Source organism: Podarcis pityusensis, assembly GCF_964106645.2.
Source record: "Podarcis pityusensis genome assembly, chromosome: 1".
In the NCBI taxonomy this organism is placed as follows: domain Eukaryota; kingdom Metazoa; phylum Chordata; class Lepidosauria; order Squamata; family Lacertidae; genus Podarcis; species Podarcis pityusensis.
Genome location: NC_138028.1, coordinates 16,703,204 through 16,719,529, shown reverse-complemented (window position 1 = coordinate 16,719,529; position 16,326 = coordinate 16,703,204). Strand labels below are relative to the sequence as shown.

Below are 16,326 nucleotides of genomic sequence, written 5' to 3'. Positions count from 1 at the left end.
ACTGCATTGATGCCCCCACCCCGCCAATTAAAAAAATATATCCATTTACTGCAATAGTCACATTATAAATTACTACATTTTATGTGACCCAAGTACTCAAATGTTCAGAGTGAGGGCGAGGCAAGGTGGAAGGGCAAAAACATTCACACACCTTTGTGCCGTAGCACAGGAACAACAACAACAACAACAACACATTTATTTATACCCAGCCCTCCCCGGCCAGAGCCGGGCTCAGGGCGGCTAACACCAGTAAAATTACAGTAAAATCATAATAGGGGTAAAACCCCAATTTAAAATACAGGTTAAAATGCAATCTAAAATGCAGCCTTATTTTAAAAGTAGCCCATAGATCAAAACCATAAGGGGAGGGAAAAACATAAGGGTCAGACTGAGTCCAAACCAAAGGCCAGGCGGAACAGCTCTGTCTTGCAGACCCTGTGGAAAGATGTCAAGTCCCACAGGGCCCTAGTCTCTTGTGACAGACAGTTCCACCAAGTCGGGGCCAGTACTGAAAAGGCCCTGGCCCTAGTTGAGACCAATCTAACCACCTTGCGACTTGGGACCTCCAAAATGTTGTCATTTGTGGAGCTTAAGGTCCTCCGCGGGGCATACCAGGAGAGGCGGTCCCATAGGTACGTGGGTCCTAGGCCGCATAGGGCTTTAAAGGTCAAAACTAGCACCTTAAACCTGACCCTGTACACCACCAAGAGCCAGTGCAGTTGGTAAAGCACTGGATGAATGTGATCCCGCGGCAAGGAAGGATGGAGAGCTTCTCCTGCGTTTGATCTCACTGCAGCAGCAGTGGTGCAGCACCACAAACATATGTGTCATATACTCCATAGTCTGATAGGTGATTTTTGCACATCACCGCCCCCTGGGTCTGAATCTCCAGAGGATGCCAGTTTTCACGAATGCTGAAAACTCCTCCAGTCACATGACAACTTTGCTTCTATGTCTCTGAACCATTGTCACAACTGAGCTCGTGCAGGTTATGTAAGGTTGCCTGAAATTGAAATGTTCGGCAGGACTATGTGTTATTAGTTATATTATGAAACACCAAATACAATACAGCCATAGCAAAGTTGAGCTTCCTGCATAGTAGCATTAGCCTGAGTTTATTGAAGACCTTGGAAATGTAAGCTTCAGGCAAGCTGCTAAGACCTTTTTATTTTGTCAGGCTTGTAGTGTGGGTTAAAGTTCTGTCTCCTGGTTTTTATCGCTGAGTTGTTTTATCACGCTCTTGGTTTTACTGTACGAAATTGATTTTAGAAATATGAACTGTTTTCAGTGCAGCTTGAAGACTTTTCCTGCATGTTATACTTACGTTTGTTTGTGAACTGTTTTATCGTATACTCATTTATTTTACTTGTTTTCTTTAATAAACTGCTTCGAGTTTATTTTGGAATACACACGGTTCAAAATTGTCACAGTGCCGACAATATGGATTGCATTATTAAATTTTACATAGTAATCACCATTATTAGAGTCAAATAAGAGAACATTTAATATCTATTTTGGAAAGTGGTTTGTCTATCTGTCCCTGTTCTCCTTAGGTTCCGCTGCCTCTCAAGATATCGTCACCAAACTCAGCTGAAGGGTTCCTGATGTGAAGAACAACAACAACAAATCAATACATTTTGGAGCTCTAGTTTTTCATTTCCCAACACTTTTTGAGAAATGAAATTCCCACAGGGAGCTCCAGGAAGGGGCCAAAGTTGGAATTCTTGACCAAAGAGAAGGGGATCTACATTACTGAAGACATTGTGCGAATAAGTCCAGAAGTTCAGGGGCAGGAATTCCAAAGGAAACCCACATTTATCTGTTCACAAAATACTACAGCACTGAAGCAGTCAGAATTCAGTAGAGAAATGTTTCTGTTACAACTGTCCTCTGGATTCAGCACAGAGAACTGAGGCAGAAAATGATCAGGGAGGGAATTTAGTCCAAGCTGAACATTCAGCAACCCCATGAAATCGCCCATGAGAGAAAGAAGGTCGCTGCTGGACTTGTAACATGGCAGAGAGGGACTTTTACCATGTTAAAAGCAAAGTGGTTAAAGTTAATGCACAGGATGCATCTGCCTGTCAGCCGCTGCCCATCCCAGATGTATGCTATAGAGCTCACAGCCCCACAAATTCTAATAGCAGCCCTCTGAACTGTGAGGAGGGGTCACCTTTGTTCTTTTCTTTTTGCAGGACCATCCACTTGCTATTCAGGGTGCTGACCTGTAATGGAGCATAGAGCTTTTCAGACGGAATTGCCTTCCGTCCAGAACCTTGCCTTAAGGCCATCTTTGACATGGCACAGACGGCCAAGGACACCTTGCAAAATTGCAGCAGCATGGATGCCTGGTGCTTTTATTAAATGACTGCATTTATAAACGTGAACAGGGGAAGAGAAGATGTTACACACAGGTCTTCTGCCCTCTCATGCTGCAGACTACGCACACACACCTCTTTCTTTCTTTTTTAAAAAATCTATAAGGCTTCTCTTGACTTCAAAGTGACTTAACATTTTTCTTCCCCTAAGGGCTCAGCTTGAGGTCATCAGTTTGTGAACGGGCCAGGATTATGCAACCAGGAAGCCAGTTTGCTTGGGCCTCCCCTGGGTTAAGTTCTTAAGGTCTCAGTTTAGCACCAGCTGGTGGGAGACAGGGGCAAGGGGAGGAAGCTGGCAATTGCATACATTATTTCAAAAGCGAATTTTTAAAAGGGGAGTGCAAATGTTTTCTCTCATGTTAATTGGCACCCTGGGGGGGGGGGGAGTAGCATGTGGATGATACTATGCAAGTGAAACTGTTTTTGCTATCTCCAGAAAGTGAACCCTACATATATGAGGGGTCTTCTGAACACAGGAAGCTGCCTTATACTAAGGTAGACTGCCAGTCCAAAGAGCTTTTTACAGAAATAGGTGTAGAGGTGGATTTCTCCCCACTTATATTGCCCAAATTTCTTTACACTGAGATGCCAAGGACTGAAATTAGGATTTTGCGCATGTAAAGTCTTTGTATACGTACTTCCTCCACCCTTGCTGGCTCCCGGCACTCAGGGAAGGGGGATTTGAACCATAGCTTCACAAGCACAGGTGGAGGGTAATGGAACCAAACTGAACCACTGCGCAAGACAAAAGAGAAGAGATTTTTTCAGAGGATTTTGCTGAGGATTTTCTTTCCTTCGTCCTTCTGCAAAAAGAGGGGCAGTTTGCCAAATGCACTCCAAATATTGCCAACCAGTGTACATTTGTGTGTCGCCATTTTGCTCCTCATAATGTCCCAGGTATAATGCTAAGTCCTTGGCATTGTGGAAAACTGCAAAATGGCAGCCAGATCGACAGATGCCACTGCCGTTACTTTCAACAACAACAGGGTGGTGGTGAATCTCTTAAGAAAAAAAAGGAAGAAGCTCTGCTATTGCTGATAATGAGCTCTGCCCTTATGCCCTATTTTTGGATCAGCTGCAGAACATAGAAAGCTGCCTTCCACCAAGTCAGCCCATGGGTCCATCTAGCTCTGTATTGTCTACACGGACTGGCAGTGACCCCTCCAGGTTTTCAGGCGGGGTCTTTTCCAAGTGATACTTGGATCAAACCTGTGACCTACTGCAGACCCTCCAAGTATTCCTATTTTACAGGGATGGTCCCAGATTTACAGAAGCCATCCTTGTTTCTGATTTGATCCCGGATTGTCCCGCTTTTCCCTAGGACACCTGCATAATAATAATAATAATAATAATAATTTATTTGTACCCCACCCATCTGACTGGGTTTCCCCAGCCACTCTGGGTGGCTCCCAACAGAATATTAAAAACACAACAAAACATCAGACATTAAAAACTTCCCTAAACAGGGCTGCCTTCAGATGTCTTCTAAAAGTCAGATAGTTGTTTATTTCCTTGACATCTGATGGGAGGGCATTCCACAGGGAGGGCGCCACCACCGAGAAGGCCCTCTGCCTGGTTCCCTGTAACTTCACTTCTCGCAGTGAGGGAACTGCCAGAAGGCCTTTGGAGCTGGGCCTCAGTGTCTGGGCTGAACGATGGGGGTGGCCCCTTCAGGTATACTCAAAGAATAGTTGGAGGGTATGGAGTTATGTGACCCCCAAATCACGGAGATAAGTAACTATACAACCTTTAGAAGACATCTGAAGGCAGCCCTGTATAGGGAAGATTTTGTAATGTTTTTAAAAATGTTTTTATATATGCTGAAAGCTGCCCAGAGTGATGATGATGATAGAATACAATGTCCCTATTTTCATTGGAGAAGTGTTGGAGGGTATGCTACTGCAGATGCTCCACCACTGAACTACGGCCCCCTCCCCCAAACCCATGAGAAACATGCCAAATAAAGTGGTTTTGGGTTGGCTCACCATGCTTGAACTTCGAGGCAAGGAGGCGGATTTCCTAGCAGGCATCCCATCCCTTTGCAAAATGATGGTTTCTCCCGGCAGGACAGGCCTGGCTTCGCATGAAATCCCATCGCCGTATCTCTCATGGGGAGGGCCTGTATCCAAAGACAAGGACTTCTCCAGCTTGCGCAACCGCGCTCTAGCCACCAGGTCATCGCTCCTCAAGCTCTCCAGGTCCGTCTCTTGGTGTGACTTCCAGGCCACAGCATCGGCTTTCCAGCCCTCGGGGGTCTTCTTCTTCATCCGCAAGTCATCCAGGCTTCTGCCACCCGAGCCCAGGCTACTCTTCAGCTTGGCAGCCCGGAAAGCTCTCAGACTCACAGGGTCAAGCACCCTGAACGTGACCTCGTTCAGGAACTGCGAGAACTTGAGCTTGGCCTCGATCTTCTCTTCCACGACAGACAAGGAGCTTGAGGAGCCTTGGCTCAGCGCGCTGAGGTCAGAGGCTGACGAGCTGCTTCTCTTCTGCACCTTCCGCCTCTGCAGCTTCTGGCTGGTGTTCCCTGCTTTGGCTGGGTAGAGTGAAGTGTGCTCCAGACCATGAATGTTTTCACCCCATTTCTGGTTGTGTTTCAATCGATGGGATTGATAACCTTCATCCTTATTTTTGCTTTTAACAAAGCTTTTAGCCTCTGACCTTCCGCCACTTTGAAGCTCAAAGCTGTCCTCGCTGGAGCTGCAGGGTTTGGAATAGCTCGCCATACCCAACATGCTCAAATGTCTGCTGTCTAGGCTGCTTCCAGCTTCAGAGGCACGGAGATAGGCAGCAGCACCGCAACATGGTCGTTCTTCAGCCATCCCCCTAGGCCCTTCTGGCTTGTGGAGTCTCCCGTGTGCCCCACTCTCCGCCTTGATGTGTGTTGGAGATCCTTTGGACAACAGCTCCATGGGATCTTTTCTTTTCCGTATCAGAATGTTAACCTATTGCCAGCAAAATGGCATCTCCCTCTTCTTCATCATCCATGCAAAGGGGCCGTTTCCTTGGCAAAATACACCCCTGGTCCAGCTGCCACAGTTCACAATCCCTAGTCACACATATCCACCAAAATTAGATCAATAGCAAATTTGCATCATTTTAATTAGTTGTTCCAATCAACTAAATCCATAGAACATGCAATCTCCCACCTCCTGCCCCGGTCCCCGCCGCTGAGAAACGTGGGTTTCCATCGATCAAGACAAGCATTTGATATATTCCTGCCTGTTGAACTGTGAACTCATCTACATTGATGTGAATCAATTCACACTAAGTAAGCTCTGGGGCAGTAACATTGCAGGGCTTTTTTTTTTTTTAAAGTCAGATACTAAAGAAGGTCATATGATGGTATGAAATGCCCTGTTCTTTGTTAATGCACTCTGCTCTGTTATAAAACGCACACACAAATCTATGAGGACCCATCAGGACATGGAATAAGGTGCTTAGGGGGGATGATCTGGTCCCCCTCCCCCACTGCAGCAGTGCCCATGCACAGAGGATTCCCCTTCAATGTACATGCAATGGGGGACATGCAAAGACACTGTTACCCATAATATTTCATGGAATGGGAAGTCACATCCAGTCAGTCCATCCTCTCCACCCAATGTTCTGGTGCTCTCGGGAAGACGTAACTTGCACCGAGTGGAGGAAGAGGTCTGATGACATGGGAAGCCCACAAAGACCTCACGTTCTCTCTAATATTCTGATGTGTTGACTTTGTGTTTTCTCATCCCATAGGATCTACTGATCTTAAGGGAATCTTCCATATGTGGACACTGAACCCTGGGTGGGGCTTCGTTTTGCCTTTAGTTTCTGTGCATTATTTATCATTTTTGTTGAAAACGTTGAGAATTATGATTATATTCACTGAAAGGATTCTTATTGCATTGGTTTAGAAACTCAAATGATGATCAGCTGTGAGTCGAACCAAAATTGCCCTTCCTGGACAGACATAACCTGCTCACATCTTGTAAAAGTAAAAAAGCAAACTCTGTGGCACAATATTACCTACAGATCCAAAGCTCTTGAGAATTGCCAGTCAATGTCAACATCTGCTGATTTTATATGTATATGAGAACATATCCAACAGCTATGAATCCCGAATCAGTCAATTTACCTTTCTCATTTACCACTTTTCTTGAAATTACAGTTTGATCTTTATGCTGTTGAATTGCCTCTCTTTCCCACCCCTCACTGATGACTTCCTGATGTTGCCTGTAATATGGTCAGGGTTCATTTCCTTCCCAAACACTATCACACAGAAGAAGAAGCTGAAATGCTGTACAACTTCACAAGGGTCTGGGAAAGTTCACCACTCTGCATCAAAACGGTCTTGTGAAGGTTCTTCGGGATTTCTTACAAACTGCGTGCCCCAGGATCCCTTGCGACACAATGAGAGTATCTCCCTTGGCAAATCAACATTCCACCTGCATAGCTGGGCACCTTGGAGGACTAAGAATGATGCATTCTGAGGCACTTATTGGGAATACATTGCCAGCTTGATCACGGAGGGTATATAAAGAATTTGGGCAAAGGTTAATTGAAGCTTATTTAGGTGCCAAATGACATTTGAGAGAGCTTTTCTGAACACCTCCAGGTCTGAGCAAAGACAGAACCAGACTGAAGGATCCCACCATCACCAAGATTAATTGATTCAGTGGGATGACTCTGCAAACCATAGATCAAAGAGTTTCAAATGGGCGCCCCTGTACTGTGAAAAGAAATTAAGAGTTTTGTGTTTGGGAGGTAGGAGCAAAGATTTGTCCTTTTCCTTTGAACTGGGCTTACGTTTAATTTTTTTTTTTTTAAAGGGCTTTGTTTTCCTGGGAATAGTATCACGAGCAAATGAAATCTCCTGTAGCAAAAGGAGGAGAACTGCCGCCAAGGTTGTTATGACAACTGGAAGTTTCCTAAAGAAGAGCTCAGAAAGATGTTTTCGTTTTGTGGCAAGAACTGTTAACCACCGCCTGCAGTTACCCTGTAAAAAAATATTTTCCCTCCTGGTCCTGCAAAAGTGCTGGCGGCAGCATTTGCAGGTTAAATCAATCAGCACCCTGCTCCTATGAATTTTGAAGATACGATACCCATAGCTGTCACTTCAGCTCACCGGGCACCTGTCAGCTGGGCATGTCACATGGGTAGTTTTAATCTCATTTGGCCATTATTTTATACTAGCAAAAGTTTGGTCACTGTTATGATGTGTGTGGTGTATTTGCAGAAACGGTTGGTAAACTGCAAGATGCTGCAATGCCCTTGTCCATTTATTTATATATACTGCATTTTCCACAGTAAATCTGTGCTCAGAGTGGTTCCGAATCAAAATCTCAATACAGCAATATAATGGCAATACATAAGGGGACTGCAACAGAACAATAAAATATTAATAATCAATAGCTGCTCATTTGTTTAACATGCATAAACATTTAACCAAGCATAGAGCTTACTGACATGTCAAGTCAAATTACCTATAGAGGACCAGGTGCGCAGCCTGGGAGTCATTTTGGACTCACAGCTGTCCATGTAGGTGCAGATTAATTCTGTCTACCAGCTCCATCTGGTATGCAGGCTGAGATCCTACCTGCCCATGGACTGCCTTGCCAGAGTAGTGCATGCTCTAGTTATCTCCCGCTTGGACTACTGCAATGCGCTCTACGTGGGGCTACCTTTGAAGGTGACTTGGAAACTGCAATTAATCCAGAATGCAGCAGCTAGACTGGTGACTGGGAGTGGCCGCCGGGACCACATAACACCGGTCCTGAGAGATCTGCATTGGCTCCCAGTACGTTTCCGAGCACAATTCAAAGTGTTGGTGCTGACCTTTAAAGCCCTAAATGGCCCTGTATACTTGAAGGAGCGTTTCCACCCCCATCGTTCAGCCCAGACACTGAGGTCCAGCGCCAAGCGCCTTCTGGCGGTTCCCTCATTGCAAGAAGTGAGGTTACAGGGAACCAGACAGAGGGCCTTCTCGGTAGAGGCGCCCTCCCTCCCTTCAGATGTGAAGGAAATAAGCAGCTACCTTATCTTTAAAAGACATCTGAAGGCAGCCCTGTTTAAGGAAATTTTTAATATTTAATGCGGTATTGTTTTTAACACTCGATTGGAAGCTGCCCAGAGTGGCTGGGGAAACTCAACCAGATGGGCAGGGTATAAATAATAAATTATTATTATTACTATGAAGTAACTCCTTTAGGAAGCCTTCTTGGGATGGAGGGTGGAGCATAAAAGAAAAGAAAAGAAAAAAGCTAATGGTAAAGGACCCCTGGACGGTTAAGTCCAGTCAAAGGTGACTATGGGGTGGCGGCGCTCATCTCGCTTTCAGGCCCAGGGAACCGGTGTTTGTTCACAGACAGCTTTCCGGGTCACATGACCTGCATGAATAAGCTGCTTCTGGCACAACAGAACACCGTGATGAGTGCCAGAGTGCATGGGAATGCCAGTTACCTCCCTGCTGCAGCAGTACCTATTTATCTACTTGCACAGGTGTGCTTTCGAACTGCTAGGTTGGCAGAAGTTGGGACAGAGCAATGTCACCCCATCATGCAGATTCGAACTGCTGACCTTCCGATCAGCAAGCCCAAGAAGCTCAGTAGCTTAGACCACAGAGCCACCCTCTGTGAGGGTGGAGCAACACAGATGAAACCAACCATCTTCTGATGGCAACCAGAGAGTCTCTCTCCCATCATAGTTCTGGAAATAGCTCCCTTATGAGGGTTCTCATCCCTCACAGAAGCTCCCTTTCAGAGGTTCCTAGGGCTGAAGGGGAGGGCAGTGTCAGGGACCGGCTGAATGAGGAAGAGTGGTGGGCCATAAGCAGAAGCTTCATTCATTTCATAATAGATCCCCAAGGAGGACATAGAAGAAGAAGACATGGATGCCAGATCACGGGGGTGCAGCACTGGGGAGCAGTCTGGGGAAGGGCTGAGCTAGAAGCAGGAGAACTGAGCCATCAATGAGAGTCTGAAGGAGGAGGATCTTCCAGGACAGGGCTGGAGGCTGGGAGTCTGAATGTCAGCACAGACTAAGACAGAGGGGTCAGAGATTGACCCTTCTACCCAGCAGCTGGACCGTCCCAATCCTGCTGGCTCTCGTCCCCCTCTGACACCGCACTCAAGAAGAGTCCTGAACAGACAGGCCCAGAGGAGGAGCCCACCCCCTCGGCGCAGTTTCCATCTGCTTGGGAGGGATCCATATTGAGAGGCTAGGCAGGGAAGGGTGGGGAGAGTGGTCAGTTTCAGGAATGCCTTGTCAGGAGTGCGTGCTGGAGCCAGGCCCTGTGACTGGTAAGGCCTCGCAGGACTGGAGCCTTTCTGAGTTTGGCCTGGAAGGGCAAGGTGTGGCCGCTCAGGTGAGGCTTGACAGAAGACTCGTAGCAGCTGGTGGCAAGGGCTGTGAGGGGTATATAAGACCAGCATTTCCCTCTGACTCTTTGCCATGACAACACACTACCCACCTAGCTGTCTTCGGCTTCCTGACTCCTGGTTTCCTGACCCTCGGACTCTTGGCTTCCTGACTCCTGGTTTCCTGATTTGTGGACTCTTGGCTTCCTGACCCGGGACTGCTGATTCCTGCTTCCCGACCTCTAGCCCGGTCCCGACATACCAAGCTGGGATTCTGACTGCCTCTAACCCGGACTGTGACACGCCTTAAGCTAAATGAGGCGAGACAGAGGAACTCTGCTATGCTTTCCGTGAACAAAAGCTAATTGCATTTCATGCCTCACATTCTTTCCTGTCCTGAGGATGACCTGTGCACACCTGACAACTCCTTAACAGGCAGGGCAGGTGGAAAAAGCCACCCGCTGGTAGCCAATGCAGAGTCTCTCACCTCCAGGGGCAGCGGGTCCCAGTTTGCCGCCTGTGGCTAAATGGGAAAGTGATGCCCTGCCACCAGCAGAGCCTCCCATACCCGGGTTGTGCGGCAGTGCCCATGAAGTGGCAGCAAGATCTCGTGAGATCTCATGGAGTGCATGAGATCTCACGAGATTTTGTGGGCTTCTGCTGCCTGAGGTGGCTGCCTCAGCCCACCTCACAGGCTCACCCCTTTCTCCATATTGCTAATTCCAGTAAAACAGAAATGTCCCTTCCATGGCCGCCATTTTGGAACTGGCACCTCCAGCATTCAAAATTCACACTGTGCCAACTAATCCAAAAAGGTGTGTGACCACTGTTTTAGCAGAGATTCAGACCATGGGGATCCAAAGTTCAGCCCCAAAACCTGTCTCCTGAGGGGGAGGGGAATGAAACCTAAACATGAAAGGGGAAGAAAGGAAACCGAATAAATTATGGGAAATAGGAAATGAAAGAGAACTGTCCTGCTCTTCTGATTGGCCACTATGGTGGGAAAGTGAGTGGAAATAATGTACCTAATTAAATACAGTTAAATATGGCAAAGAGAGGTAAAGTGCTGTTGGAGAAAATAAAAATTGCTGAATAAGGCCCAAGACTCCAGAAGCTCAACCGAGAGGGCTGGAAATGGCTCTACTGCTAAATAGCGAAATCATCTAGACTAGAATTAGCAAATTATTTCCATTTGGAAATTATGGTTAATTGTTCACACTCTTTTAAAATTACCTTTTGCTTCTAAAAATATATATATATCCATAAAAACCATGAATGTACTGCTTGTAGGAAAAACGAATTTAATTCTGGTTTTAACTACTTTTATCAATTTAATTCCTATATTTATATAGGAATTATATAGTAAGTCTTCAACTTTTTCAGATCCAGGGCCCACCTGTGATCCAAACAAGCATTTGGGAGCCTTTTTATTAATGCTTTACCACACATTTGTTACGCTGGCAATATTACTGTTGCAACTCACCTTAGATGAGTCTACAATACAGCAGTGGGTTCTTTCCCACTAGTTGAAGACCAATGGTCTAAGCAGTTTATCTGAAAACCTGTTAGTTTTCCCACCCCCGTTTCCCCAGAGAGTTGGCTGGGCCAGGAATCAAATTCCAGAGATTAGAGGGCAGAGGAGTAAAGATATTCACTTGGTGGTAGCATTGAAGACCAAAGTAGGAGGGGCTGGATTAGCAGGTTTGCTAGCCTCCCCTCTTATGGGGCAGGCTACTGTCTTAGACAGATATGATTCATCAAGGTGGATAGCTCAGTTGGTTAAAGCATGGTGCTAATAACACCAAGGTTGCAGGGTCGGGATAGCTGCATATTCCTGCATTTCAGAGGGTTGGACTAGAGGATCCTCAGGGTCCCTTCCAACTCTATGATTCTATTATTTGAAATACTGATATCAGGAAATACTTTCCAACTGAAGTGTATTTTGCAATGAAGACAGACTGATGTCTGCTAAATGAAAAACCAGCTATTAAACATTCTCATCATTTTTGGATCTCTTACACTGCACAGAGTTGCTTTTTTGGGTGGTTCTTTCCCCTCCTAGTGTTACTGTTCTTTTCAAGCAGAAGGAGCTCATGGGGTGGAGAGGAACTGTTACGCTAGCTTCCTGGCAGGTGGGCCATGGTTGCTCACTGGGAGAGAGTGGTGAGGTCAGTGCAGTGCAAACACACTGGCAGGAACACTGGATTGGCTCCTCCAATCTGTTTGTTCTATGCTGGCCTCCACATTGCCTTACGCTTTCCCTTTGTGGTTAGCAACAGTAACCCATCTGCCAGGAAGCTAGCCTACGGTTCTGCCCCAGCCAGTGAGCTACTTCTGTTTTTGTGTTATATATGGGAGAACAGAGGTTGCAATTGTAACTTATCCAAGGGAGGCGATGATTAAGATCCTGTCTCCCAAACCATGATGCTGTCAACTAGGCTAAATGGCTCTTGTTAATATTGAATGGTGAGGGGTGGGTGGGTTGACTGGATGAATGAACGCTTGGAATAGTGAAATCGTCGCTTCAAATATCTGCCGAGCGATTCTACAGAAATAGCAGAAGGAGAGCCAATTAGAATGAAACCGGCTCTGCTTGCATATAGCCAAGATGGGAGGGTTCGCCAGGCTATCAAAGGCAGCATGGGAGTCCCCAACAGGAAAGAGTAATTCCACATGCCAATGGGAATGTCACATTGACGGGAAGAGACATTCAAAAGGCAAGCTGAACATCGCGGTGTTGCTTTTCCCCTGCAGCTTTTGGCTTGGCTCTCCTCCTTGAGTCACTTGCAGCCAGTTGGACTTCTGATTGTTCTCCTGAGTGGGGTAAAAATGTCAGAGCTCACTGTACAAGAGCATGTTGGAAATAAATAGCAACCATGGGGGAAATGGTAGGTAAATGTCATTTTTGATTACTTGATTGTCTTGAGAAAGAAAGAAAGAAATGCATGGAGGGAAAATAACACTTGACAAGCTTCTGAAAAGAAGTGATGTGGAATTTGCTTCAAGACTCCCTCTAGCACAAGCAGTCGTCCACAAAGCAGTGAAGCACAGTTTCAGCACGGGGCAAAGTGTTTTGAGCAAAGGACCGTGGCATTCAGGCTGTCCACCAATCCTAAGAACCAATAAATAAGACTGCAATATGCAGACATAGTGCTGCTCTACTAATCTGTGGTGTGACCACATTTGGAATATTGTGTAAAGTTCTGGTTGCCTCACCTCAGAAAGGATATTGCAGAGTTAGAAAAGGGCAGCCAAAATGATCAAGAGCAATTCTTCTGCAGAGTTTCAGACTTTCACGTTTGTAAGGCAAGTAAGAGGTGGCACGGTCCATAAAATTATGCATGGCATAAAGGAAGAGGATACAGAAATGTTGTTCTCCCTCTCTCATAACACTAGATATTGTGGGCACACAATGAAGCTGAATGTTGGAAGATTCAGGATATACAAAAGAAAGGACTTCTTAATGTAGCCCATCGTTAAACTGTGGAACCACAGAACTTGCAGTGATGACTACCAACTTGTTGTTGTTGTTTAGTCGTGTCCGACTCTTCGTGACCCCATGGACCAGAGCACGCCAGGTACTCCTGTCTTCCACTGCCTCCCGCAGTTTGGTCAAACTCATGCTGGTAGCTTCGAGAACACTGTCCAACCATCTTGTCCTCTGTCGTCCCCTTCTCCTTGTGCCCTCCATCTTTCCCCAAATCAAGGTCTTTTCCAGAGAGTATTCTCTTCTCATGAGGTGGCCAAAGTATTGGAGCCTCAGCTTCAGGATCTGTCCTTCCAGTGAGCACTCAGGGCTGATTTCCTTCAGAATGGATAGGTTTGATCTTTTTGCAGTCCATGGGACTCTCAAGAGTCTTCTCCAGCACCATAATTCAAAAGCATCAATTCTTTGGCGATCAGCCTTCTTTATGGTCCTGCTCTCACTTCCATACATCACTACTGGGGAAACCATAGCTTTAACTATACGGACCTTTGTTGGCAAGGTGATGACTACCAACTTGGATGGCTCTAAAAGAGGATTAGGCAAATTCATGGAGCATTAAAGCTATCAGTGGCTACTAGCCATGATGGCTATACTCTGCCTCCACTGTCAGAGGCAGTAATGCTTCCGAGTACCAGGGCTGAAAACTGCAGGAGGGCAGATTGCTTTTCTACCCTGGTGTTGCTTGAGGGCTTCCACAGGCATCAGGCTGGCCACTCGAGGAACAGGATGCAGGACCAGTGGTGTAGCATGGGTTGCCAGAGCCTGGGGCTGTTTGGAAGGGTGGGCGGGAAGGGAACAGAGTATACAGGCACATTCAACTGCCTAATGGTATCTGCATCACCCAGAAGATCATAGCGGCAGAGATAAGAAAAGAAGAGTTGTTCCATTGTCTGGAGAGGTCACTTCACAAGGAGAAGCTGTTTTCAATGGAGTCCAGTGATGGAAGTGCGCAGCTGTATTGAGGCAGCACTGGGTGTTGAAATTTTGCACCCCTAACCATTTTGTGCCTGGGGCAACGGCTCCTGTGGGCTCCCCCCCCCCCCCGCTATGCCATTGTGCAGGATTAGATGGGCTTCACCCAGCAAGGCTCTTTTATATTCTTAAATGGACCACAAGTCGGTGTAGCTGTTTGAGAACTATTTATGAATTTTGAAAAACACTGAGATTTACATGATGCCTACCTTATTCTGTTTTCTGCTCCAGGCAAAGTCCTTGTTTTTATTTTGTGAGCCTTTTATTGTATAATTTTAAACACACTGACAGTTTTATGCTGCTTTGTGATCTCCTGGCCTTTTAGTTTGCTATGTTTTGCTTATACTTACATTTTAATTGCTTTATTCTTTTTTTGTAAACCACCCTGGGAATATGGCATAAAAATACCTAGAATGGATAAATAAGAAAAAACAGTTTGGCAAAATATTTCATCTCACTGGTCCCAGTTAGTTCAATGTACCGGTTAAGTTACTGAATTGAAGCTTCCAAAACGCCTTTGGAGCAGGCCTAGGCAAACTCAGCCCTCCAGAAGTTTTGGGACTACAACTCCCATCATCCCTAGCTAACAGGACCAGTGGTCAGGGATGATGGGAGTTGTAGTCCCAAAACACCTGGAGGGCCGAGTTTGCCTGTGCCTGCTTTAGAGGCAGCCCTACAAGAACCTTCTTCTAGTTGGGAGTTAGCATTGCTTAATCTTTGCCAAAGGTTCTGTGGCCACATGTGCACACCCCATGCAACAAATCATAGCAGTGGAAGGCAATCAAAGGTCTGACTTTTCCACACTGCCTTAATTATAGTAATACGAGCCCAAATTGCAGGTTCTGGGGAAACAGGAGGCCTGGCTTGCTTATTCACTCTGCAGCATGCAGATGCTGGGGTTGAATGCTGTCCTCAATTTCCTGTGACTACCCCAGTCATTGCCTCTGTAGTGTGTGCCATTTGCAGTATAGGAAGTATAGTATATGGATGGAAACAGAGAGAGAGAGAAAAATCAGGGTTAGGTTACATTATCTCCTTCCATGTTCAAGCACCTTTTCACAGGCATCGGTGCTGGCTTCAATTGCCCGGGAGCACTTGCCAGTTTCCATCAGCAAAATGGAAAGGAAAAGGTCAATTTGTGAAGACTCGACTCCTAATGAATGTTATAGGAAAGAAGAGAATGAGCAATGCTAACTAGAGCAACTGAGTGGAGATGTCAGGTGGAATGGTGGAATTGACATCACCTGAGTGGATATTTCAGGATGGGATGGTGCCATTGACATGAGCTCTCCTCCTGCTTTACAAAACTGCTCTCCTCCTGCTTTGCGTGTGTGTGTAGGGGGGCATGGTACTGTCATTTTCCTGTGCCTGCCAGCAGCAGCATACATCATCATGGCCCAGTGGAAAGTGACAGAATGCAGGGTGGCTGTCTACCACCTCCATTTGGTACAGTGGTTGAAACACTACCTGCCTGCACACTGTCTCGCCAGAGTGGTACATGTGCTAGTTATCTCCTGCTTGGACTATTGCAAGGTGCTCTACATGGGGCTACCTTTGGAGGTGACCCGGAAACTACAGCTAATCCAGAATGTGGCAGCTAGACTGGTGTCTGGGAGTGGCCACTGGAACCATATAACACTGGTCGGTCCTAAAGGATCTACACTAGCTCCCAGTACATTTCTGAGCACAAGTGTTGGTGCTGACCTTTAAAGCCCTAAATGGCCTCAGCCCTGTATACCTCCACCCCATGTAGTATCCACCCCAAGTAGTATCTCCACCCCATCATTCAGCCCAGACACCGATGTCCAGCTCCGAGGGCCTTCTGGCAGTTCCCTTAAGATACAGGGAACCAGGTAGAGGGCCTTCCTGGCAGTGGCGTCCTCCCTGCCGAACGCCTTCCCATCAGATGTCAAGGAGATAAATAACTACAGTGGTACCTCTGGTTAAGTACTTAATTCGTTTCAGAGGTCCGTTCTTAACCTGAAACTGTTCTTAACCTGAAGCACCGCTTTAGCTAATTGGGCATCCCGCTGCTGCCGCGCGATTTCTGTTCTCATCCTGAAGCAAAGTTCATAACCCGAGGTACTATTTCTGGGTTAGCGGAGTCTGTAACCTGAAGCATATGTAACCTGAAGTGTATGTAACCCGAGGTACC

At 46.3% G+C, this 16,326-nt stretch overlaps 1 protein-coding gene across 1 annotated transcript in view; it reads right to left on the bottom strand.

Annotated features, from left to right (window-relative positions):
- BEGAIN (brain enriched guanylate kinase associated) overlaps positions 1-5,119 on the bottom strand; it is a 180,397-nt gene extending 175,278 nt beyond the window's left edge. The window contains exon 1 of the mRNA XM_080993448.1: positions 4,364-5,119. Coding sequence (XP_080849574.1) covers positions 4,364-5,113 — 750 coding nt within the window. The 5' untranslated portion in view covers positions 5,114-5,119. The remainder of the gene's footprint in view (positions 1-4,363) is intronic.
- Positions 5,120-16,326: the final 11,207 nt, after the last annotated feature.